The sequence below is a fragment of the Carettochelys insculpta genome, chromosome 12, assembly GCF_033958435.1.
Source record: "Carettochelys insculpta isolate YL-2023 chromosome 12, ASM3395843v1, whole genome shotgun sequence".
Lineage (NCBI taxonomy): Eukaryota > Metazoa > Chordata > Testudines > Carettochelyidae > Carettochelys > Carettochelys insculpta.
The window spans coordinates 1690811-1715316 of NC_134148.1; the positions used below are offsets into that span (position 1 = coordinate 1690811).

Genomic DNA, 24506 nt, shown 5'->3' on the forward strand with positions numbered 1-24506 from the left:
GTTCTTTGCCTACCATGAACTGGAGGAATCGTCGGTGAGCCGGATGGATAGTTATGTGAAAATACGCGTCTTGTAAGTCGAGGGCTGCGAACCAATCTCCATCGTCCAGTGCCGTAACGATGGAGGCGATTGTGATCATCCGAAAGCATTGTTTGAGCAGGTACCAGTTGAGGCCTCGAAGATCTAAGATGGGCCTCCAGCCTCCTGTCTTTTTCTCCGTGAGGAAGTACCTCGAGTAGAACCCTTTCCCTTGCAGTTGCTCCGGCACTCTTTCCACTGCCCCTATGAGCATGAGATGGTCTACCTCCTGCTTGAGTCTCGCTACGTGGGAGGCCTCCTGGAGGTGGGGCCTGGGTGGAGGTCGTGGCGGTGGGAGCGACTGGAAGGGGATGGCGTACCCCATGGCTATGATCTCCAGCACCCATTTGTCTGTGGTGATCCTTTGCCACTGGTCGTAGAATGGTCGGAGGCGATGGTGGAATAACCGCTTCAGATGACCTTGTGCGATGGTAGTGATGGCGCAGCCCTGGATCTGTGTATCAAACTTGTGGCCTTTGGCCCTGCCCCGAGGATGCACGGCTCTGTTGGGAACGCCGCCTGGGAGTTCTGTACTGCTGGTGCTGTTGATGTCGCCCTTGCTCGTAACCCCTGTGGTACTGGGGACGCTGTTGTTGGTACTGGTACCGTCTTTGTTGAGGGTAGTACTTTTTCTTTCTGTATGGAGGGGTGTAAATCCCCAGGGTCCTAAGTGTGGCTCTTGAATCTTTACTGGAATGAAGGACCGAGTCAGTTGATTCAGCAAACAGCTTCTGCAAGTCGAAGGGAAGATCGACTATCTTTGCCTGCAGATCCCTCGGTATACCCGAAACCTGGAGCCAGGACTCCCTTCGCATCACCACTGCCGTAGCTGCGGAGCATGCTGCTGTGTCCGCAACATCCAGGGCGATCTGAACTCCTGTCCTCGAGGCCGCGTAGCCTTCTTGCACGATGGCCTTGAGCACCGGTTTCTTGTCCTCTGGAAGCGAGTCCATGAGGGAGGTTAACCTAGTGTAGTTGTCGAAATTATGGTTCGCTAGATGCGCTGCGTAATTTGCCATTCGCAACAGTAGAGTGGAGGAGGAGTAGACCTTTCTGCCGAACAGCTCTAGCTTCTTGGCATCTTTGTCTGTTCCCCCCGTCTTGAACTGAGATGTCTTTGATCTTTGTTGCGATGACTCCACCACCAAGGAATTTGGTTGTGGGTGGCTGAACAGGAATTCCATGCCCTTCGCCAGCACGAAGTATTTCTTATCCGCTCTCTTGTGGACAGGCGGAATAGTCGTAGGGGTCTGCCATATCATAGTGGCGGACTCCAAGATTGCTTCATCAAGCGGTATTGCTATTTTGGAGGAGGCCGGAGGTCTCAGATTTTTGAGGAGCTTATGGTGTTTCTCTTGCACTTCTGCTGTCTGGATGCCTTGCGTGAAGGCCACCCTCTTAAACAGCTCTTGAAACTGTTTGAGATCGTCCGGAGGATGGACGTCCCCTGGGGCCGTAGCCTCGTCCGGGGAGGAGAGCGAGGAACCACTAGGGTACGCCTCTCTGGACCCTTCCGGTTCCTGTTGGTGATGGTACATCCGCTCGCTGGAAGCTTGCAAGGGAAAATCTCGGGGTTCCATAACCAGTTCCCCCTGAGATACTTGAGTCTCTGTCCCCGTTCGCGATTGCCCTCGGGTATACGGGACCGTCTGTGGGGATCTTTCCCTGGTAGATTGCCGGTGGTGTCTATGCCCCGCGTGATAAGGGCGACCATGGCAGCATGGGCACTGTTCTTGGGAAGGTGACCTAGCCCACTCCCGTGGTGCATACCCTCTGCGTCTGGGGGAGCGAGATCGCCGAGACACCTGGGACACTGGAGAGAGCGATTTGTGATAGTACTCCAGCGGCTCAAACCCCAGGAAGGGTGGAGGTGGTCCCAGCCAGGGCGAGGCTGGTTGTAAAAATGGAGACGGGGGCTCTGGGTAGGCTAGGGGGGACCCCTGCCTTCTAGTTGGAGTCTGCAGCATGAGCGGAGGGCTGAGAGAAAGCAACTCTGCAGCCCTGTCTGGAGAGGGGCTGCGGTGCCTTGTTTTGTGTGCAGCCTTCCCCCTCCCTTGAGGGGGTAGCTCCGCCCCCTGACGTGTAGGGGATCTCGGTCCCGTCCGCGCCGCGGTCGGCATGCTTATGGGCGGTGTCCTCCGGTGCCTGCAGGCTGCGTGCCTGCGCGCTCTGCACCGCCGGTTCCCCGGGGGTCAGTGCCGCTGCTTGCGGTGCCGCCGGTACCGGCGCTTGTTTAGCCGCCGCCCTGCCTGCGGTGCGGGGCGGCTGTTTGATTATCGGAGGCTGAGCCGCCTCCACGTGGCTCTCCGTGCCGCCCCCGATCCGCTGTTGCTGCTGCTGGGGGCTGTGCGCTCCTCCCGTCCCGCTCGCTGTTGCTGCCGGCAGGGATCGGGCTGGGGAGACTTTCCTCCGTTTTTGCACTGATGGGGTGAGGGAGGCGGCTTTCCTTTTATGGGCCCCAGAGGGTCCCTCCTGCTGCAGCCGCTCCGGCATGTTTGGCTGGAGGGCCTTGTCGAAGAGCAACATTTTAAGCCGCATCTCCCTGTCCTTCCTTGCTCTGGCTGTTAATTTTGCACAGAAGGAGCATTTCTGCGTGACATGGGACTCCCCCAGGCACCTTATGCAGTGACTGTGCCCATCAGATGCTGGCATTGCCTCTCGGCAAGACTCACATTTCTTGAATCCTGAAGAGGACATTGTTGGTGAGTCTTTCAGTTGTTAATGGGGTACTTAGCACCTTCTCTCTGCTGTTTTCCCCCTCTCCGATAGCCTGCCACGGCAGGAGGGCTAATGGTCCTAGGCTCCTGGCCTCCGGTGCTCCGCTTGTTACTAGGACTGGACTGAATGCCATCCCGCTTGTTGTTTGGTTTTTTTTTTTTTTTTTGAAAACAACAAAATAACAACTGGCTAACTTAACAGTACCCTAAGAACTTGAAAACTTTAAAGAAAAACAGTTAAGACCATTGAATACGCTAACTTGGCCGTAGCCTAGTTGGATTTCGTCTGCAGCCGACGGCGGTTAAGAGGAACTGGCGGTGACCGGATCGCGCACGTGGCCAGGAGCGCGCAAGGGAGCGGTGCGCACCGGCGCATGCGCGGTCCAGCAGAAACTGCTTGGAAGATCCAATCTGCGGCGCCGGGCGAGCCGGACACCTAATGTGGAGCACCCACGGGGACACTCGAAGAAGAATCATCTTTAGCCTCATCTCTCTAGCCTTTTGAGCCCTTGCAGTGAGTTTAAAGCAGGGGGGATATCCCCAGGCAGCAGATGCCTTTGTTGTGGCCATCAGAGGCCAGCATGGACTCACGGCATGAACTGCACTTTTTAAAGCCCACTGCAGGCATTTTCTTTTCTTTTTCTTCTTCTTCATTTTTAAACGAACAATGAACAGTATTTAACAGTACTTAATAATAGTGAACAGCAGTTAACGGTCGATAAGAACAACTTCTAAGTAACTCTTAAGTAACTCAAATTAGTTTTGTAACGTCTCCTTTCTCTCTGCTTTTCTCTCTCCCCCCCTTTTTTTTAAGCTATGTACAGTAAAAATTTTAAAACATTGAGAAAGGTAAAAGACAAACTATTAACAGGCAAATTCATCTTTGCTTTCAGGCATGCATTGGAACACAAGCAAAGTCTATCTGCAGCTGCTGGCAGTTGAAAGGAAGTGGCGTGGACCAGGTCACACACGACTAAAATCAAGTGAAGGGCCCAGAACACTCCTGCACATGCGCGATATAACTACAGCTTGAAAATCTCCAAACTGTGGTGCCGGGGCAAGTCCGACACCTGATGTGGAGCACCTATGGGGACCACTCGAAGAAGAATCTAGATTTCACCATTCAGGACACGCTAATTCTCTGTCCTCCCCCCAGCACATCTTTCCTGAGATTGCTTGATTTTTCTGTACTATTTATGCTGACAGTAATTAGCCCATGTGCCATATTCTAACACAGATTTTCCCAAATGGTGTTCCGTGGAACCCCAGGGTTCTGCAAAGTGAAAACAAGGGTTCCAGGATAAAATTCCACAACATTAATATTTAAATTAATGTTTAATTAATTAAATAACATTTAAATATTTAAAATACTATTTAATTAATTAGTATTTAATTAATATTTAAGCATTTATGAATTTCATTAAAAACCATTTTCATTTGTATTTGCCATGAGAAGTGTTCCTGTGTAATGTCAGTTTAGCTAGAGAGTGGGGATGATGATGTACGCACTCAGCGCTGCACGCACAGTCAGTAAGTGGTGCAACTGCATATTATATACCACCGTAAATCCCTGCACTCACCCTCAGGAAGCGTAGATCATTCCGGGCAGCTTACATCAAGAATACTCAGATTTACCAAGATGTGCAATTCTTCAGTCGTTAACCTTCGCCAGCACGTACTTGTGCAAAGCTGGGTTCTCCAATTATGCCGCAACAAAAACGAAATACAGAAACTGACTGGCCACACCAGATATGTAAATCCAACTTTCCAGTATTAAACCAAACATAAAAAGAATTTGCCATGAAAAGAAAAACCACTCTTCATGTTGAAAACTGCCAATATAATGCATATTAGTTTTTGAGCTTTATTTTTGCACGCATTAGAAGTGATTTTTGTTTTTAAGTACGTGCAATTAAACTAAATGTTGATCTCCGTTATCTTGTTTAGCATTTGTTTATTATTATACTTATTTGTGGTTTGCTTTTTCAGCTCCATATATAAGACTGTTATTAGGGGTTCTGCAAAATTCTTTTGAGCTTAAAAGCATTCCATGGCCAAAAAAATTTGGAAAACACCGTACTAACACACAGTACCTCAAGTTTATCACCATTAAGTAACACCTTAAATAAAGAGTTCCCTTTAAACTGTTTTTTCCTGATTTTAATATATCAGTATAACACAAAGTGTATGGCATTTAATATCGATGCTGAATGCTCTCCTAAAACACTCAAAGGCTCATTTCCTGTAACACTAGAAATCTATGATAAGAGATGGAAATTAAGATAATACTATGAATGTAGCAATCTTAACCTGAAAAAATATAAAACCTACAGTATTTCATTTTAAGTGAAAGGACTTCTAATGCCAGCTAATCAATTTATATAATTTACTCTAGAAAAATGAAAATTATTTGTGGATCAATGGAAACTGCAGTAACATTTCAATAGATGGGGAAACTCCCTTGAAACTCATCATCTACACCAAGTACCAAGGCAGAGGACAGGAAGCTGTAACAGCAGTCTAACTTGTGTCACAACATTTGCGGAAATCCCAAGGGGTCCAGATACAGCAACAAACTATAAATGACTCCCAGATGAAGAATGAACTTGTAACCTTGTCAGCATCAAACGAGCACCCTGGCTCTTCCTGATATGTGTGTGTAAATTGAACAAAAGTCAACAGACTGAATTTCAAATACAGTTACCACTTGTTTGCCCAGCATTTCTTTCACCACCACCTCTTTCACTCAGAGGAAATCCAACAGATATATTCATTAGTTGGTTGAGATTAAACCAGTTTTTTCCAGTACCCATAACCTACCATGATATTGCTACAACAAACCTGAATACATAGCACCATTCCTCCTGCTGACAGGAAAATGAAAAAACAACATTCATATAGTTAAGAGAAATCTGACTTTGTACTAAATCTTTCCAGACACTGAACTATATCCTCTTTCACTGGGAGCTAATCCACTTTGACAAATGCACTCTTCAAGCTCAACCTCAGAATCCACTTGCTCTCGCCATTCTTGTGAGCTACTATTCATATCAAACACTGTCCCAGTGCAAAAAAGACAAATATGGACAGGATGACCTTATACCAAGTGTGAAAAATTGGGCCTACTTCCTAAACCACCACTTCCCCAGCTTTTCAATTTCCTCTCAGAAAGATTAGCTTCTGCAATATCCACACACTAACCAAACAGTAAAAAAAAAAAAAAAAGACATTCCTCAACATCTGAACTTCTGAGTGCATCTCATCTTCTAGATTTCCAGAAATGTAGGATTTGCAGGGTATGCCAGCCTTCATTTTGTGTCCTGTACAGAACAGGTGATGACTCTGTGGGTGCTTTAGGCACCCACAGGGAAAAAATAGCAGGTACTCAGAAACTGCTGTCAGCCAAGCTCCTCCCAGAACCTTTCACTCACCAGCGGCCCTGATACTCACTTCCTCCACCTCCCCTCCTACCAGCCACAGGCAACTGTTCCACTGTGTTTAGTGTGTTCTGGGAGGGAAGGGAGGACCAGGGACATGGAGCAGGAGAAGAAGAGGAAGGATGGTGGCTTGGAGAAACAGAATGGAGGCAGGGCAGCGGTGGAGAGAAGTGGGACAAGGAAGTGGGGGAAGTGGTGAAGTGGGAATGGGAGAAAAGGGGAGGGGTCAACCAGGCGCTGCCTAGAGGGAAGTCAGTGCCTGTGCTGTATATTGTAAGATACTGTTAGTCCTTAACAAATATAAGCACCATCACGTTATACCTCTAACAATCGTCTTGCTTTTACACTCAAAATTTAACAGGCTCAATCTAGTGGTGTTGGTAACTTACCAGCAGCTGTCTGAAAATTCCTACTGGCTGGCATCTATTGCCATTGTACTTCAGGAGAGATCTCAGTTAAGAATCTTTTAGAAGAGTAATCCCCTTCAATAGTCCCAACATTGTGAAACAATATCTTTCTGTCTAACCCTTCTAAGAGCAGGTCTAGAACAACTCAGTGAATTACCATCTTGAAATGTTAATGGAAAAACAGAGCATGTTTTAATTAGGGGAGATTGTAGTCAAATATTTCAATTATAATAGCAACTGCAGAATAACAATGTACTAAGAAAAAGTGTTTTTTTGAATTTTGCACTTAATACTAATGTACGCTTTGCCAAAGCACCATAAACAACTGTTACGTGGACCACTAATGGGGACAGACCTCTTACAGCAATCATAAGGATTAACACATGTGGACCAGGGCATACCCTGTCCTGAGATGAAGTCCTGTCCAAGACCTACTAAGTTTCTAAACATCGTGAAAAGTAGAACTAGAGAGAAACTGTGTATACAATAAAAAACAAGAGGAAGACAAGTTCAAACTGGCATGTGCACTCTACTCCAGAAGTCACCAGAGCCCATCCCCTCCGCATACTGCTGAGAGAAAACCTTTCGGCACCAGTGCATGTGGTGAGCACATACACCCAAGTTAAACAGGCATGAGAAATCACTCAAAGAAGAACCTGAAGTGCCATCCAAAATCTGAGGAGAAGTGGAGTAGTCTTTCAGAAGTCAAGTAGGAACACACTGATGTGGAAACTACAGAACCTGAACCACCAAAAACGTAAATCAACATTTTGCTGGGGGGCATTTGACTCAGATAATTGAAAACTAACATGCATCAGCGTGCACTGCACTGGACTGTTTTGAACACAAACTGTCATCAGCATGTTCGCTGGAATGGTGTTTGATGCATGAAGGGACATACGAAGCTTGAGCACATCTGGCATGTAAATATCTTGCAATAGTGTCTGCAACAGTGCTATGTGAATGCCTCTTCACTTTCAGGTGGCATGAGGAACAAGAAGAGGGCAGTACTTTTCTCCCGCAAATGTAAACTGGTTTGCCTGAGAGTGGCAGAACAAAAAATAGGACTATGTGGATTTACAGGCTTTTAAGTTTTACATTGTTTTATTTTTGACTGCAAGTATTTTTGTACATAACTGTACATTTGTAAGTTCAACTTTCATGATAGAGATTGCACTACAGTACACTGAATTGCAAAATGTTATTTCTTTTCTTTTACAGTGCAAATATTTGAAATAAAAGTAATAAATAAATGCGTACTGTACACTTTGCATTCTGTGTGGTAATTCAAATCAATATATTTGAATAATGTAGAAAACACCCAAAATATTTAATTAAATGGTATTCTATTTTGTTTGCAGTGGGGTTATAGTTATAGTGGATAGTTCTCTGAAGTCATCCACGCAGTGTGCAGCGGCAGTTAGTAAAGCATATAGGATGTTAGGAATTATTAAAAAAAGGATAGATAATAAGACAAAATATATCATACTTCCCCTATATAAAACTATGGTACGCCCACATCTTGAGTATTGCGTGCAGATGTGGTCTCCTCACCTCAAAAAAGATATATTGGCATTAGAAAAGGTTCAGAAAAAGGGTGACTAAGATGATTAGGGGTTTGGAACGGGTCCCACATGGGGAGAGGCTAGAGAGACTGGGACTTTTCAGTCTGGAAAAGAGGCGATTGAGGGGCGATATGATAGAGGTATATAAAATCATGAATGGTGTGGAGAAAGTGAATATAGAAAAATTATTTACCTTTTCCCATAATACAAGAACTAGGGGACACCAAATGAAATTGATGGGTAGTAGGTTCAAAACTAATAAAAGGAAATTTTTCTTCACACAGCGCACAGTCAACCTGTGGAACTCCTTGCCGGAGGAGGCTGTGAAGGCCAGGACTCTATTAGGGTTTAAAAAAGAGCTCAATAAATTTTTGCAGGTTAGGTCCATAAATGGCTCTTAGCCAGGGGTAAAGTATGGTGCCCTAGCCTTCAGTATAAGGGCAGGAGATGGATGGCAGGAGATAAATCACTTGATCATTGTCTTCTGTTCTCCTTCTCTGGGGCACCTGGCATTGGCCACTGTCGGCAGACGGGATACTGAGCTGGATGGACCTTTGGTCTGATCCAGTATGGCCATTCTTATGTTCTTAATCATGTAGTTAATCACAATTTTTTTCAACTGCTTGACAGCCCTACTTTAAAACCTATATATTTACGGTGTTTCTATTTTAAAAATAGCATTTGAGAGAAACCTTACATGTAAATATTAGAGGGGTAGCCGAGTTAGTCTCTATCTGCAAAAACAATAAGAAGTCCAATAGAGCCTTATAGTCTAACAGATATATTGGAGCACGAAAGCTTATGCGCCAATATATCTGTTAGTCTAGAAGGTGCCACAGGACTTCTCATTGTTCTTCCATGTAAATTTCATGTACACAAGAGGAGAGGACATTAGGTAAACTTATTTCTGTTTTATATTTTTCCAGTGTGTTACCCTAACACAATATCATCTTGAAGGGTTATGACAAATACCTGTGACAGTATCCTTTTTGGTAAAACCTAGAAAGTAATTACAGAAGTAGGTCAACATTTAGTCCCAATAAACTAGAGACCAATCTCTTAAAGAAAGCTTATGATGCCAAACATTTAATTTTGTCGTCATCATCCTCTGATCTGTGCATTTGCCTTTAATGTGTCTCATACAAATGTGTAAAAAAATAATGGCTGGAGTGTTTGTGGTATTATGAGCAATACAAAGAGTAAAAATATATAAGTACAAACATGTGACATGTATAAGAAACCAACTCAAATTGTTGATTTATTGTTTTTGTGTTTGGGGTTTTTTTTGGTTGTTTGTTTTATAAAGAGGTCAAAAATGTCAATCCTTTTGAAGTCAAGTCTTGAAATAACCATGCAAGAACAAACCACTGAATATATTCAACACACTTGAAAATCAGTCCTTAAACTAAATACTCAACATACCTTGAACTGTAAGATCTGCTTGAGCTTCAATTGTTTCATTCCCATTATCCACAATGCAGGCATATGTCCCAGCATCATCTTCTGTGATATCACTGATCTGTAGGGTCCCTCCCGCCAGCAACAGAAATCTTTCAGAGCTGTGCAAGACAGGACATATAGGTAATGTAGCAAACAAACTCACTGATATGGAGTGCTGATAGAAGGAAATACGCAAGATCTCCAAATAAAACTACCAATTACACTAAAAAAATGGCTGATCACGTCTAGGTTTTCTAGATGGATGGTTTGTTTTTAACTAGACTTCCTTGACTGCATATCCAGAACACAGGACCCCATTCTCAGGAGATCTTAGAAATATAGAAGATGAGGTCATCTAAATCCAACTCCCTGCTCAAAGCAAGACCAACCCAAACTAAACTACCCAGAGCTTTGACAAGCCTGGCCTTAAAAACCATTAAGAATGGAGATTCTACCACCTCCCTAGGCAACATCACCTTCCTGATGAAACTGTTTTTCCTAATATCCAACCTAGAGCTCCAGAACTGTAACTGGAAATCATTGCTGCTGCTTCTATCATCTGCCACCACCGAGAACAGTCTGGCTCCACCCTTTAACAAATCCACACTCACTCATCTCTTCTGCAGACTAAATAAGCCCATTTGCTCAGCCTCTCCTCATAGGTCTTGATGAACCCTATGGTCCTCTGGTGGTGGTGAACTGCTTCACAACATTCTTACCAGGCAATGATGAAGAGAACACAATAGGATTCTGACTGTGTGTTTTGTTGGAGAAACCACCAGAGTGACTTCTGGCTGCTCAGTAGCAATTCTTGTGTTTCAAACTGGAGAAGGATATCATAGTTGTAGTGTCCTAGCAATGAGAAGGTTGGGGAGGCTCTGCTTTCATATACTTGCATGACAGCAGGTGGTGTCTGGGCTGCCCTGACAGCTAAACACCCCTACAGGGGAAGGCACATATGCAAATGTTCCAATACCAAACTTTATAACTGATTTTTTTGTGGTGGAGGGCAAGTATACAAAAAGCCTTTTTCTATTTTGACTTTTTAAATAGGGTCATCATGAGTCATTTAAATATCCAATCAATATATCTTCCTGAGTGCTTGGTGTGTGCTTAATACAAAAATACCCTTCCTGTGAAAAATACCAGCTTATTATCTGCATCCCATTTCCTCACTGTTATTCACTGAAACTGCTTTTGCCCAAGCTAGCTTTCTGAGAGATTGAAAATTTAAATACAAAGCAAGTACTGGTTTGGTTCAGGGATGTGCCAAAAGGTAAAATACCAGATTAAGTAGCAAAACTGCTCATATTTATATATAGTAAATTCTGTCTTAACCAGCATTCTGTCATCCAGAACTTTCAAATAATTGGTATTTTAACCATATGTAAATTTAAGTTACATTTTCCACAAGTACAGTATAGTGAAAGTAAATACAAATAAATACAGCAAATACAGTGTAAGTTTACAGTGTACAATACTGCTGGTGGTAAATAAAGTGCTCTGCATACATTTTGTTTGTTTCTTAATATCTAATCTTGTTTTTTTCAGTGTTATGCATTGCTAGGTATACCTCTTGATTATCCAGAATATTTGACTACCCAGCAACGTACAGGTCCTGGAGATGCTGGATATGCAAGAGTTTACTGCATGTGCGAGTTATATTCAGCTCAAACTCACTGTTGGAAAGTTACCAAAGAATGTTGAAAAAAAAATTACCCCAGTTCATGTTACACAGTGCCATGTTTATATCGCAGAGAACCTTGGTAGAAGAATACATTTACTAAGTGCTGAACTTAAATATTGTATTTGCACAGGCAAATACTATAGGAGAAGCTATAGCAACTCTTACATTTGGTTACCCCAACGCTTTCTGCTATGAATTATGCTTGTGATCTTTTTTGCAGATGCTCAAACGCCTATATTTGCAACAGGACTTTAAAATCCTGCAGACATAAAGCTCTCAGGCTAGAACAGTAATTTTTTTCTTTGTCTCCTGAAATTCCATTTAGGTTTAGCTGAGTTATAACCTGTTAAAAATTGCCACTTTCTTCTCCAGGGGTTCCTTTCACACAATTTTGGCTGGATTACAACACAGTAAAACTGAATATTCTAGAATATTTCAGTTATTGAGTCAATTGTGATTGTGCATCCATGGGCTGTCTGAGCCTTTGTTCCCTTCATCAGTCTTGTGATCACCTGCCCCCTGTGGGGTTAGTCAGGGTGTAGGGCAGACCGAGGAGAGACGGTCTTAAAAGCCAGAACCTAAGTGACTAGGGGGAGCTAGTGAACAGGGAAGTTTGTAAGAGGCAGTCCTAGTACTACCAGTATGCTTAGGAAGTGCTGCATTGCCTGTACCAACATTTCTCCTGTCTCCTCTGCCGGCACCAGCAGCTAGAAAGACCACCTGACCATGGATGCCTCCGCCCAGATCTGGGTGTGGTTTTGCCAAGACTGTGACCTGCCTTTCCCGACTTACAGAAACCCAAGCTGGGGAGACCAGCCAATATGGAAGGTGCTTATTGTTGAAATCTTTCCGTAAACAGGTGGGAGGGCTACAGGAGGTGGTTGCTAGGCATCCATGTCCATGAGGAGTTCCTTGAGAGTATTCGTGTGGAAACACCAAAGGCTGAAGAATCTATTCAACTACAGAAAACTGTCACTATAACTCTGAGGGAGCAGATAGCTCTGCCACAGGGAGGACGCCAGCAATTGGTTACTTCTGGAAGCAGACAGTGCTCCACCCCTGCTCCCAACCCACTCGCCATAGTGCTGAAGAGCTGTTATCTTGTCCTGGCAACAAGATATGAGGAATTATTGCCTAAGGTTGAGGAGAAGCCATGTATTCCAACAGCTGGGAGGTCTACAGCCACCACTTGAGAAGAAACATAGGTCATGGTGCTCAGATACTCTCTTCTGAGGAGTCACCCATCTGTCACCCTAACATGACATCCTGAGAGATATGGTGCCTGCCAGGGGCCTGCATCTAAGATGTTGTGGAGTTACTGTCAAGGATCATCCAGCCCTCTGAATACTTCTCCTTGCTACTCATCCATGTGGGCAATAATGGCACTGCAAGGTGTGACCCTGAGCAGATGAGAAGTGACCACAGAGCTCTGTAAATATGGGTGAAGGAATCTGGAGTGCAGGTGGTGTTTTCTTTGATCATTCCAGTCAAAGGTAGAGGCCCACGCAGAAAGATGCATCCTAGAGGAGAATGCCTGGTTGCAAAGATGGTGTTGCCAGGAAAGCTTTGGATTCCTTAACCACAAATTGCTGTTCCTGCAAGAAGGACAGCTAAGCAGAGATGAGATCCACATACGAAGGAAGGGGAAAGAGAGTTTTTGGACATGGGCTAGCTAACCTAGTGAAGAGAGCTTTAAGTTCAACAGGGACATATGACCAAAAGCCATACGTAAATCATAAACATGGAGACCTAGGAGACAAGTCAGAAATTGGGGACAGGGCTTTAATAGCAGGAATAAAGGGGAGAATACAGAACTGGTTGTTGGGGCAAAATCAGGTCAGTATCTTAGTTGTCCGGATACTAATGTGAGAAGTATGGAGACTAAGCAGGAAGAACTTGAAATTCTATTGACTAAACACAACTTTGATATAGTTGGCATCACAGGGGCTTGGTGGGATAATACACATGACTGGAATATTAGTATAGAAGGGTACAGCTTGCTCAGGAAGGGGAAAAGGAAGGAGATGTTGTCTTATATATTAAAAATGCATACACTTGGACTGAGGTTGAGATGGACATAGCTAACATGCTTCTTGAGAGTTTCTAGACAATGATAAAAGGTGTAAAAAAACAAGGGTGAATCACAGTAGGGGCGTACTACAGACCACCTAACCAAGAAGAAGAGGTGGATGAACCTTTTTTTGAAAACAACTAACAAAATCATCCAAAGCACAGGACTTGGTGGTGATATGGGATTTCAACTATCCAGAAATCACATGGATAAGTAACAAAGCAACAAGTTCTTGTAATGTACTGAAGACCATTCTTTATTTCAGAAGGTGGAAAAAAACTAACGGGGAGATTGTTCTAGATTTGGTTTTAACAAATAGGGAGGAACTGGTGGAGAATTTAAAAGTGGAAGGCAGCTTGAGTGGAAGTGATCATGAAATAAGAGTTGATGATTCTAAGGAATGATAAGAGAGAGACAGCAAAATGAAGACAATGGGTTTCAAGAAGGAAGACATCAGCAAACTCAAGGAGCTAGAAAGTAAGATCACATGTAAAGCAAAACTAAAAGGAAAAACTATTGAAGACAGCTGGCAATTTTTCAAAGAGAACTAAAGGGCATAAAAGTAACGATTCCACTCAGTATGACATATAAGCAGTCTGAGAAGTGAAGAAGTGTCCACCCGACTTAACCAGGAGATCTTGAATGATCTTAAAAAAAAACAAACCAACAAAATAAAAACACAAGCAGTCTTGTAGCACCTTAAAGACTAACAGTTTATTAGTTTTCAAGGTGCTTACAGGACTGCCCCCCCCCCTTTTTTTTGTGACATTACACACTAGCATGGCTATCCCTCTGAGACTAAAAATCAAAAAGGAGTCTTGAAAAAAGTGGAAACTAGGCCAAATTACAAAGGATCAATAAAAAATAACACAAGTCTTCAGGGGAAAAACTGGAAAGGCAAAAGCACTAAACAAGCCAGAGATATACAGGGTAACAAGAAAACATTCCATACACATATTAGAATGTAGAGGAAGATTTTGGACAGGACCACTACCCAGCAAAAAGGGAAAAACAGCATCAGAAAATGTGGAAATGGCAGAGATGCTCAATGACTTATTTGTTTCGATTATCACCAAGAAGGTTGGAGGTGACTGGATGCCCAGCATTGTGAATCTGGAGAAAATAAACGTAAGTTCAGAAATTAAAATAGGAAAAGGAACAAGTTAAAAATTACTCAGAAAAGTTATATGCCTTCAAGTCACCAAGGCCTGATGAAATGCATCCTAGAATACTCACGGGCTACATCTACACTAGAGTTTTATCGACTAAACCCTGGATTTCTCAACAAAACTCACAAGCATCTACACTAAAAATGCATTCTTTTGATAAACAAAACACAACACTTTTGTTGGCACACTTTTGTCAACAGACTTCTGTCTCTCCCCCACGAGCTGAAATACCTTTCTTGACAGAATCTGTCAACAAAAAAGCTGTGTGGATGCTCCAGTAGGCCCTCAGTTGATAGACAGGGTTTGCAGGTGACTGGGCAGCCCTGTCTGCTGTTCTTCCAGTTGGCCATTCTGTCAAAGAGAGTGGTGGGTCAGTATGGCTGCTCTCTCTCGACAGAATGAACTGACAGAGTGATCTGCTTTCGTATGCGGCCGCAATCTATCGACCGAAGTTTTGTCAGAAGATATTCTCCAACAGAAACTTCTGTTGAGAGATCGCTGTAGTGTAGAAATAGCCAAGCTGACCAAGGAGATATATGAGCCATTTTTGAAAAGCCATGGAAAATGGGAGAGATTCCAGAAGACAGGACAAGGCCAAATATAGTGCCCATCTATAAAAACGGAAATAAGGACAACCCAGGAAACTACAGACCACTCAGCTTAACTTCTGAGCCAGAAAAGTTGGCTAACAGAGGAAATAATGAAGAAATCAATTTGCAAACATCTGGAAGATAAGGTGGTAAGTAACAGTATGGATTTATAAACAAATCACACCAAATCAACCTAATAACTTTCTTTGATAGGACAACAAGCCTGTGGTTACGGGGAAAGTGACAGATGTGGTATACCTAGTTTTTTAACATCACATTTGATGTACAGTAAACCCTCAAAATGTGCAATTTGAAGTTGGCCTTAACTCAATTAACACAAATTGAGCACAACTCAAAATCCTGCTCCCCACAGGCCTACCTCAACCCCCCTGGCCCTGGTTCAACACCCCTGCCCCATTCACCACCCACACACAGCACTGGCTCACCCACCACCCCCACATGCCCAGCTCTGGTTCACCCCACCCACCGGCCCTGGTTCAAACCCCCACTGGCTCACCACCTGACCACAGCTCCAGCACAACCCCCCTCACCCCCATTTAAACCCCCTGTGCGCAGCTCTGGCTTAACCTGCCCCCACCAGCTCAACCCCCACACCTGGCTCCAGCTCACTACCCCCCCCCCCACAGCTCCAGATCACCCCCTCTACACACACACAAACGCCAGTTCAACCTCTCTGTGCTGGTTCAACTGCACCCCTTCCCCATGTGCGCTGCTGTGGCTTAACTCCACCCCCTCCGCCCCCCCTGTAGCCCTAACCCACCCCAGGCTTAACTCCCCACCGCACAGCCCCAGCCCACTGCCATGCTTAGCCCCCCCGCCCAACTGCCCTACAACCCTAGAACTTACCTTCCAAAAGGAGCTCCAGGTGCTCCTGCTGCTTTCCCAGTTGCAGAACGTGCATTCCGCTTGGGAAAAAAGCCACTCACCAACTTGCGCAAAATTCAAGGTATATGAGGGTGTGTGGGAACGGAACCCTCACATAGTTCAAGGGACTACTGTAGTCTCACATGACCTTACCAAAAAACTAGAAAAATACAACCTAGAAGGCTATAAGGCATGTGCACAACTAGCTGAATAATTGTCTTCAGGGAGTAGTTACCCAATGGTTCACAGCCACACTGGAAGGGCATAAGGAGTTGGGTTTTGCAGAGCTGAATTCTGGATAAATTTCTGTTCAATATCCTCATCAACAAATTAGATAATGGCATAGAGAGCACGCTTATAAAGTTTGCAGATGATAAGAATATAAGAACAGCCATACTGGGTCAGACCAAAGGTCCATCCAGCCCAGTAGCCTGTCTGCTGACAGTGGCCAGTGGCAGGTGCCCCAGAGGGGGTGGACCAAAGACAATCACCAGGCAATTTGTCTCCTACCATCCATCTCCAGCCTCTGACAATCAGAGGACAGGGACACCATTCCTACCCTTGGCTAACAGCCTTTTATGGACCTACCCTCCATGAATTTATCTAGCTCTTTCTTAAATTCTGTTGTAGTCCTAGCCTTCACAGTCTTCTCTGGCAAGGAGTTCCACAGGTTAACTATGCGCTGAGTGAAGAACTTTTATTAGTTTTAAACCTGATACCCATTAATTTCATTTGGTGTCCTCTAGTTCTTGTATTATGCGCACGAGTAAATAACTTCTCTTCATTCACCCTCTCCACATCTGTCATAATTTTATTTTCCTCTATCATGTCACCCCTCAGTCTCCTCTTGCCTAAACTGAAAAGTCCCAATCTTTTTAGCCTCTCCTCATACGGGACCGGTTCCAAGCCCCTAATAATTTTAGTTCCCCTTTTCTGAACCTTTTCCAGTGCCAGGATGTCTTTCCTTAGGTGAGGAGTTCATCTGTACACAGTATTCAAGATGTGGGCGTACCATAGATTTATACAGGGGCAGTAAGATACTTGTTGTCTTATTTTCTATCCCTTTTTTAATATCATCTAACATCCTATTTGCCTTTTTGACAGCCTCTGCACACTGCATGAATGTTTTCAAGGAACCATCCACGATAACTCAAGATCTCTTTCCTGATTAGTTATAGCTAAATTAGCCCCCATCACATTGTAAGTATAGCTGGGGTTATTTTTTCCAATGTGCACTACCTTACACTTTATCCACATTAAATTTCATTTGTCATTTTGTGGCCCAATCACTCAGTTTGATGAGATCTGTTTGAAGTTCCCCACAGTCTGCCTTTGTCTTGACTATCTTGAACAGTTTAGTGTCATCTGCAAACTTTGCCACCTCGCTGCTCACCCCCTTCTCCAGATCATTTATGAATAAATTGAACAGGATTGGTCCTAGGACTGACCCGTGGGGGACACCACTAGTTACACCTCTCCATTTGGAAAATTTACCATTTATGCCTACCCTTTGTTTCCTGTCTTTTAACCAGTTCTCAATCCATGGAAGGACCTTCCCTCTTATCCCATGACAAATTAATTCACATAGGAGTCTTTGATTAGGTACCTTGTCAAAGGCTTTCTGGAAATCTAAGTATACTTTATCCACTGGATCTCCCCCATCTGCATGTTTGTTAACCCCTTTAAAGAACTTTAACAGATCAGTAAGAGATGATTTCCCCTGCAGAAACCATGTTGACTTTTGCCCATGAAATTATATTCTTCTATGTGTCTGACAATTTTATTCTTTACTATTGTTTCAACTAATTTGCCCGGAACTGACATTGGACTTATGGGTCTGTAATTGACAGGGTCACCTCTAGAGCCCTTTCTAAATATTGGTGTCACATCAGCTATCTTCCAGACATTAGGTACGGAAGCTGATCCAAAGGACAGGTTACAAACTAGTCTTAATAGTTCTGCAATTTCCCATTTGAGTTCTTTCAGAACCCTTGGATGAATATCATCTAATCCCGGTGACTTGTTAACATTAAGTTTATCTATTTGTTCCAAAACCTCCTCTAATGACACTTCAGTCCGGGACAGTTCCTCACTTTCATTTCCCACAAAAAAAGTGCAGGTTTGGGAATCTCCCCAACATCCTCAGCCATGAAGACTGAAGCAAAGAAATCATTTTGTCTCTCCGCAATGGCTTTATCATCCTTGATTGCTCCTTTTGTATTTGTATCATCTGGGGGACCCACTGGTTTTTTTAGCAGGCTTCCTACTTCTAATATATTTAAAAAACATTTTGTTATTACTTTTTGAGCTTTTGGCTAGCTGTTCCTCAAAATCTTTTTTGGCTTTCCTTATTACAGTTTTACACTTAATTTGGTAGTGTTTATGTTCCTTTCTATTTACCTCACTATGATTTGCCTTCCACTTTTTGAAAGATGCCTTTTTATCTCTCAGTGCTTGTTTTACCTGGGTGTTAACCCATGGTGGCTCTTTTCTCTGTCTCTTAGTATGTTTTTTTTTAATTTGGGGTATACATTTAAGTTGGGCCTCTATTATAGTGTCTTTGAGAAGCTTCCATGCAGCTTGCAAGGTTCTAGTCACTCTGGCTTTTAATTTCTGTTTAACTAGCCTCCCCATTTTTGCATAATTCCCCTTTTTGAAATTAAATGCCAGAGTGTTGGACTGCTGAGGTATTCTTCCCACCACAGAAATATTAAATGTTATCACATTATGATCACTATTCCCAAGTGGTCCTGTAATAGTGACTTCATGGACCAGATCCTGCGCTCCACTCAGTACTAAATCAAGAATTGCCTCTCCCCTTGTGGGTTCCCGCACCAGCTGCTCCAAGAAGCAGTCATTAACGGCATCAAGAAATCTTATTTCTGCATCTCGTCTTGATGTGACATATACTCAGTCAAAATGGGGATAACCGAAATCCCCCATTACTATTGAGTGTTTTATTTTGGTAGCCTTTCTAATCTCCTTAGCATTTCAACATCACTATCACTGTCCTGATGATAGCAATCTGGAAGGAGTTGTCAGTATTTTGAAGGACAGGACTATAAATCAAAATGATTGGGACAATAGAAAAAGTGGTCTGCAGTAAATAGGATGAAATTCAGTACGGACATATGCAAAATACTCCACTTAGGAAGGAACAATCAGAGGCATACATACAAGATAGGAAATGATTGCCTATGAAGGAGTACTATAGAAAAGCATCTAGGAATCACAGTGAATCACAACCTAAAAGTTTTCGTGGGACAAACTCACTTCATGAAGTAAATCTATCCTACATAAGCTCATCACCAAATAAATCATTTTGTTAGTCTTTAAAGTGCTACATTTCTGCTGTTTTTGTTTTGTTGGAGTACAGACTAACATAGCTACATCTCTCTTACTAAGCTAAATATGAGTCAACAGTGCAATATTGTTGCAATAAAAAAATAAAAAAAGCAAACATTAGCAGGGGTGTTATAAACAAGACACGAGAAGTAATCCTCTGTCTCAACACTGTGCTAATTAGGCCTCAAGTGGAGTATTGTGTCCAGTTCTGGACGCCACGTTTTAGGAAAGATATGAACACATCTGAGAAGGTCCAAAGAAGAAACATAAAAGGGATTATAGGTCTAGAAAACTTGAGCTATGAGGGAAGATTAAAAGAACTGAGTTTGTTTAGTCTGGAAAAGAAGAATGAGAGGGGACATGACAACAGCTTTCAAGTACCTATAAGGTTGTTACAAGGACAAGGGAGAAAAATTATTCTCCTTAACATCTGAGGATAGGACAAGAAGCACTGGGCTGCAATTGCAGCAATGGAGATTTAGATTGGCCATTAGGAAAAACTTTCTGACTGTGAGGATTCTTAAGCACTGGAATAAATAGCCTATCGAGACTGTGTAATCTCTATCACTGGAGAGTTTTAAGAGCAGGTTAAACACCACTCAGGGATGGTCTAGATCAGGGATTCCCAATCTATTGGTCAGGATCAAAACATCACTAGATTTTCTAAGGATCACCAGCTGGGTGGCTCTGAGCCACATATGGCTCTTTAAGGAGTTATTTGCAGCTTCCACCACTGCCACCACTCACTCCTCATCCCAGTCCCTCCTCTGAAACACTGAAATGGAACTCAGTTTAATAGCTGACAGGAGGGATCCAGTCATTAAACCAATTAAATTGAGTCCCCTTTCAGCATGGCAGGGCAGGGAACTGCCCCTGCTGCAGATGGGGGAAGGGAGGAAGAGGACTAGGGGTAGCCATGCAGAGGTGGCAGCACAAAGTGAAGGAACAGCAGGGGGGCAGTAGTGGTACTTGAGAGGTAGGTGGGGGGCATTTTGGGGTTGTGAGGGGTTTAAGCCTGGTGGGGAGTGTTTTGGTAATGCCATAGGTTTAAGCCTGGGGGTGGGGGAGATGGTTTGGGGCTGTAAGGGGTTTTAGGGGGCGGGGGTTAATCAAGATTTATAAAATATTTTTTCCCAGGGGAGAACCTCCTGCCCCTTCCCTGCCTGCTTCTGAACTGCCTTGGGTCACAAACTCTTACTGAATTGTCAAAATGAGTCACCATCTCAAAAAGGTTGCAAACCACGGGTCTACATGGTGCTTGGTCCTGCCAGGAGTGCAGGGGTGTGCACTTGATGACCTCTCAAAGTTCCTTCCAGTTTTAGCATTGTACGATTTTACATTGCTGGGCCCCATGCAGCCAATGCAGCAGCACCACCACAACCACTATACCCCCCGACCCCCACTACAGAACACTGCGTTGGAGACATGAACATTGCTGGGGCTATTGCAGTGGTGGTCACCCCTGGATCCAGCATATAGCACTAGAGACCCCTCTTGCATATATCTAAAAAAGAGCCACAGTCCATACTCCTCCTAATGCAGGCTAATAGAATTAAGTCCTGTATTTCAAGCAATCAAGCATGTGCAGAATGGAGCTTTAAGGTCCAGGATGAAAAACTCTAACGAAGATGAACTTTTATTTATCAGAAGAGGGGCATTTACTTCTGTACAATATGATGTGTATTCACCATTTTCTTTTTAAAATCTCTAGAGAATTGTATACTCTGATGTTAAAATCATTTGAAGTTTAAATTGTAAAGAGAAGCACTTGGAAGATAGGAAAAAATAGACTGCACATACAAAAAACAGGTTTTAGTTACAAGGCCACATTCTATTTTTCTACAAGAACTCTCCCTCATGCACAGGTTGAACACGTAATGAGGCAGAATTGATTTTCCATGGGCAACTGGATGTAAGAGGCCATCTATGTTTTAAGAAATGGTTTTCAGCATGGTGCACAAAATGAACAGTCCTTTCCTTTGACTGCTGCTCAAGACTCTTCTGTAACAGAGTAACTTCTCATAGCTAATATTTTCCTAAATAATGATTTACCAGGGATTATTTGTTGCCTTTTGGTACAGGAAGAGGTTAGTGTGACACTACACCCCCTTATTTCATGGAAATATGTTTTTGAATACAAATATGAATAATTTGAGTATGCTTTATGTAAAATAGGGCAAGTAAACTATCATTCAAGAGCCTGTAATCCCCTGAATGCATAGATTCTATTTGTATGCATGTATCACTCAGCTATGTTAAATCAGAAATATTAAGTGAAAAGCTGTTTTATTAATTCTGGGTCTTCTAGTGAAAGCCATTAGTGGTAATTAAGGAACTTAATGGTGCAGTGTTCTAAACAATGATCTGTAAATGCTCTGTTTTCCCTGTAAACCCAAAGTGTGGTTAGCCCTACAAAAACCCATGACAATGCCTCAGTGCTGGAATCCATTTTGAATTAGGTATTCTTCCACAGGGATGGGGAGAATTTAATAAAAGATTCCCACCACGGAAAAATTCTGTTGAAGGGTGGGGGAGCAAACAAGGATTGTCTTTCAGCTGACTTTTGAAATTGCCTCTTCACACTGAGAAGATACATAAAAACACCAGGGTGGGGGGACAACAAGACAGGTGGAGGAGCATTGCTGAGCCCAAATCAGAGTAACACATTGGCTCTCTATTGTGAAGAAATTATCTGAGATAAGAACTAGTGTGAAAAATGTGATCTGTAACAACTTTGTTTAGTGTATTAAGCTTAACTGGTGTGTTTTGTTTAACTTTCACTCAGTAACTTACCTTAGCCTGTGTCCACTTGTAAACCCCTAAATTCTATATTTATACTTAATAAAAACACTTTTATTATAAAACCCAGCGTAAATAATTGTCACCTGAGGGCGGGAAGGAGCAACATCTGTGCATCTCTCTCTTTCATTGCTAAAGAAATATCTTAATAAGCTTGCTCTGTATAAAATGTTTATACAGAGTAAGACCAATTTATTTGACAGTTTGGTCCCATTTGGGGCTCTGTTCCTGGGTGTTGACAAGTGCCTGTAGCTGAGCCCTCCAAGAGCTGTGCTGTTATCGGCATCTGAATTACAATACTGGGGGCTGTCGCCCATATTCTGTGTCTTTGGTAGGGGAAACTAGAGCATCTAGCTTAGAAGGACAAGGCGGTAGGGTGTCCCAGTGGGTAGGTAGGGAGGATCAGCGGTATGATCAGCACTTCTCCAGGGGATCTCTGTACGCAACCCATCAGTCAGTTACATTTCTTTAAAAGATCTGTTTAATTAACTGCTTACTCTTGAGACAGCAGCTTTCAGTTAACTATAATTTACAGCACAGGAACAAACCATCCCAATGCACAGTAAGAAAAGCAAATCTGGTAGGCAACCAGCTTGGCTTACAAGGGAAATCCTTGGTGAGCTCAAACTCAAAAAGGACGTGTATAAGAAGTGGAAACTGGGACAGATGACTGAGGAGGAGTATAAATATATGGCTGGAGAATGCAAGGTGGGTAATCAGAAAGTGAAAGCACAACTGGAATTGAAGCTAGAGAAGAATGTGAAGGGAAACAAGAAGGATTTCTACAGGCATGTTAAAAATAAGAGAGTTATCATGGAGGATATGGAGCCGTTACTGGATGAGGAAGGTAACCTGGTGACAGGTGAGATGGGAAAGACTGAAGTACTCAATGCTTTTTTTGCCTCTGTCATCACAGACAAGGTCAGCTCCCCGACTACAGCACTAGGCAGTGCAGTATGGGAAGGAGGTAGACAAGGCTCCATGGGAAAAGAGCAGGTTAAGAGGTATTTAGAAAAATCTCACACACACAGGTCTGGATTTAATACATCCAAGGGTACTGAGGGAATTGGCTGATGTCATTGCAGAGCCTTTGGCTATCATCTTTGAAAGTTCATGGAGATCGGGAGAGATCCCGGATGACTGGAAAAATGCAAAGGTACTGCCCATCTTTAAAAAAGAAAAGGAAGACAACATAGGAAAGTATAGACCAGTCAGCCTTACCTCAATCCCAAGAAAAATCATGGAAGGGATCCTCAAGAAATCCATTTTGAAGAACATGGAAGAGGGAAAAGTGATCAAGAGTAATCAACATGGATTCACCAAGGGCAAGTCGTGCCTGACCAATCTGATTATCTTCTGTGATGAGGTACCTGGCTCTGTGGATATGGGGAAGTCAATGCTCTCCCACAACAACCTTGTCCATAAGTTAAAGGAAGCATGGATTGGACACATGGACTGTAAAATGGATAGAAAGCTGGCTAGATGGTCAGGCCCAATGGCTCACTGTCTGGTTGGCTGTCAGTTTCAAGTGGGGTGCCCCAAGGATCAGTTCTAGGGCCAGTAATGTTCAACATCTTTACTAATGACCTGAATGAGGGGATGGATTGCACCCTCAATAAATTTGCAGACAACACAAAGCTGAGGGAGAGGTAGATACACTGGAGGGTAGGAATAGGGTCCAGAGTGACCTAGACAAAGTGGAGGATTGGGCCAAAAGAAATTGATGAGGCTCCACAAGGACAAGTGTACAGTCCTGCACTTGGGCCAAAAGAATCTTAAGAACTGTTATAGGCTGGGGACCGACTGTCTAATTAGCAGTGTAGCAGAAATGGACCTGGGGATTGTGGTGGATGAGAGTCTGGATATGAGTCATCACTGTGCTCTTGTAGCCAAGAAGGCTAATGGCATATTGGGGTGCATTAGCAGAAGCATTTCCAGCAGATCTAGAGAAGTTATAATTCGCCTCTACTCGGCACTGGCAAGGCCACATCTCGAGTATCCCATCCAGTTCTGGGCCCCCCAGTACAGAAAGGATGTGGACACATTGGAGCGGGTTCAGCAGAGGGCAAAGAAAACGATTAAGGGGCTGGAGCACATGACCTATGAGGAGAGGCTGAGGGACTTGGGCTTATTTGAGTGAGAAGAGTAAGGGGAGATTTGATAGCAGCCTTCAACTTCCTGAAGGGAGGGCTCTAAAGGGGGTGGATAGAGGCTATTCTCAGTTGTGACAGATGGCAGAACAAGGAGCAATGGTCTGAAGTTACAGAGGGAAAGGTCTTGGTTGGCTACTAGGAAAAACTATTTCACCATGAGGGT

At 43.4% G+C, this 24506-nt stretch overlaps 1 protein-coding gene across 7 annotated transcripts in view; it reads right to left on the reverse strand.

The window, feature by feature from the left end:
* NEO1 (neogenin 1) overlaps positions 1 to 24506 on the reverse strand; it is a 400117-nt gene that overhangs the window by 198613 nt on the left and 176998 nt on the right. For all 7 annotated transcript variants that reach the window (XM_075006455.1, XM_075006454.1, XM_075006452.1 and 4 more), the window contains exon 5: positions 9627 to 9763. In XM_075006455.1, coding sequence (XP_074862556.1) covers positions 9627 to 9763 — 137 coding nt within the window. The remainder of the gene's footprint in view (positions 1 to 9626; positions 9764 to 24506) is intronic.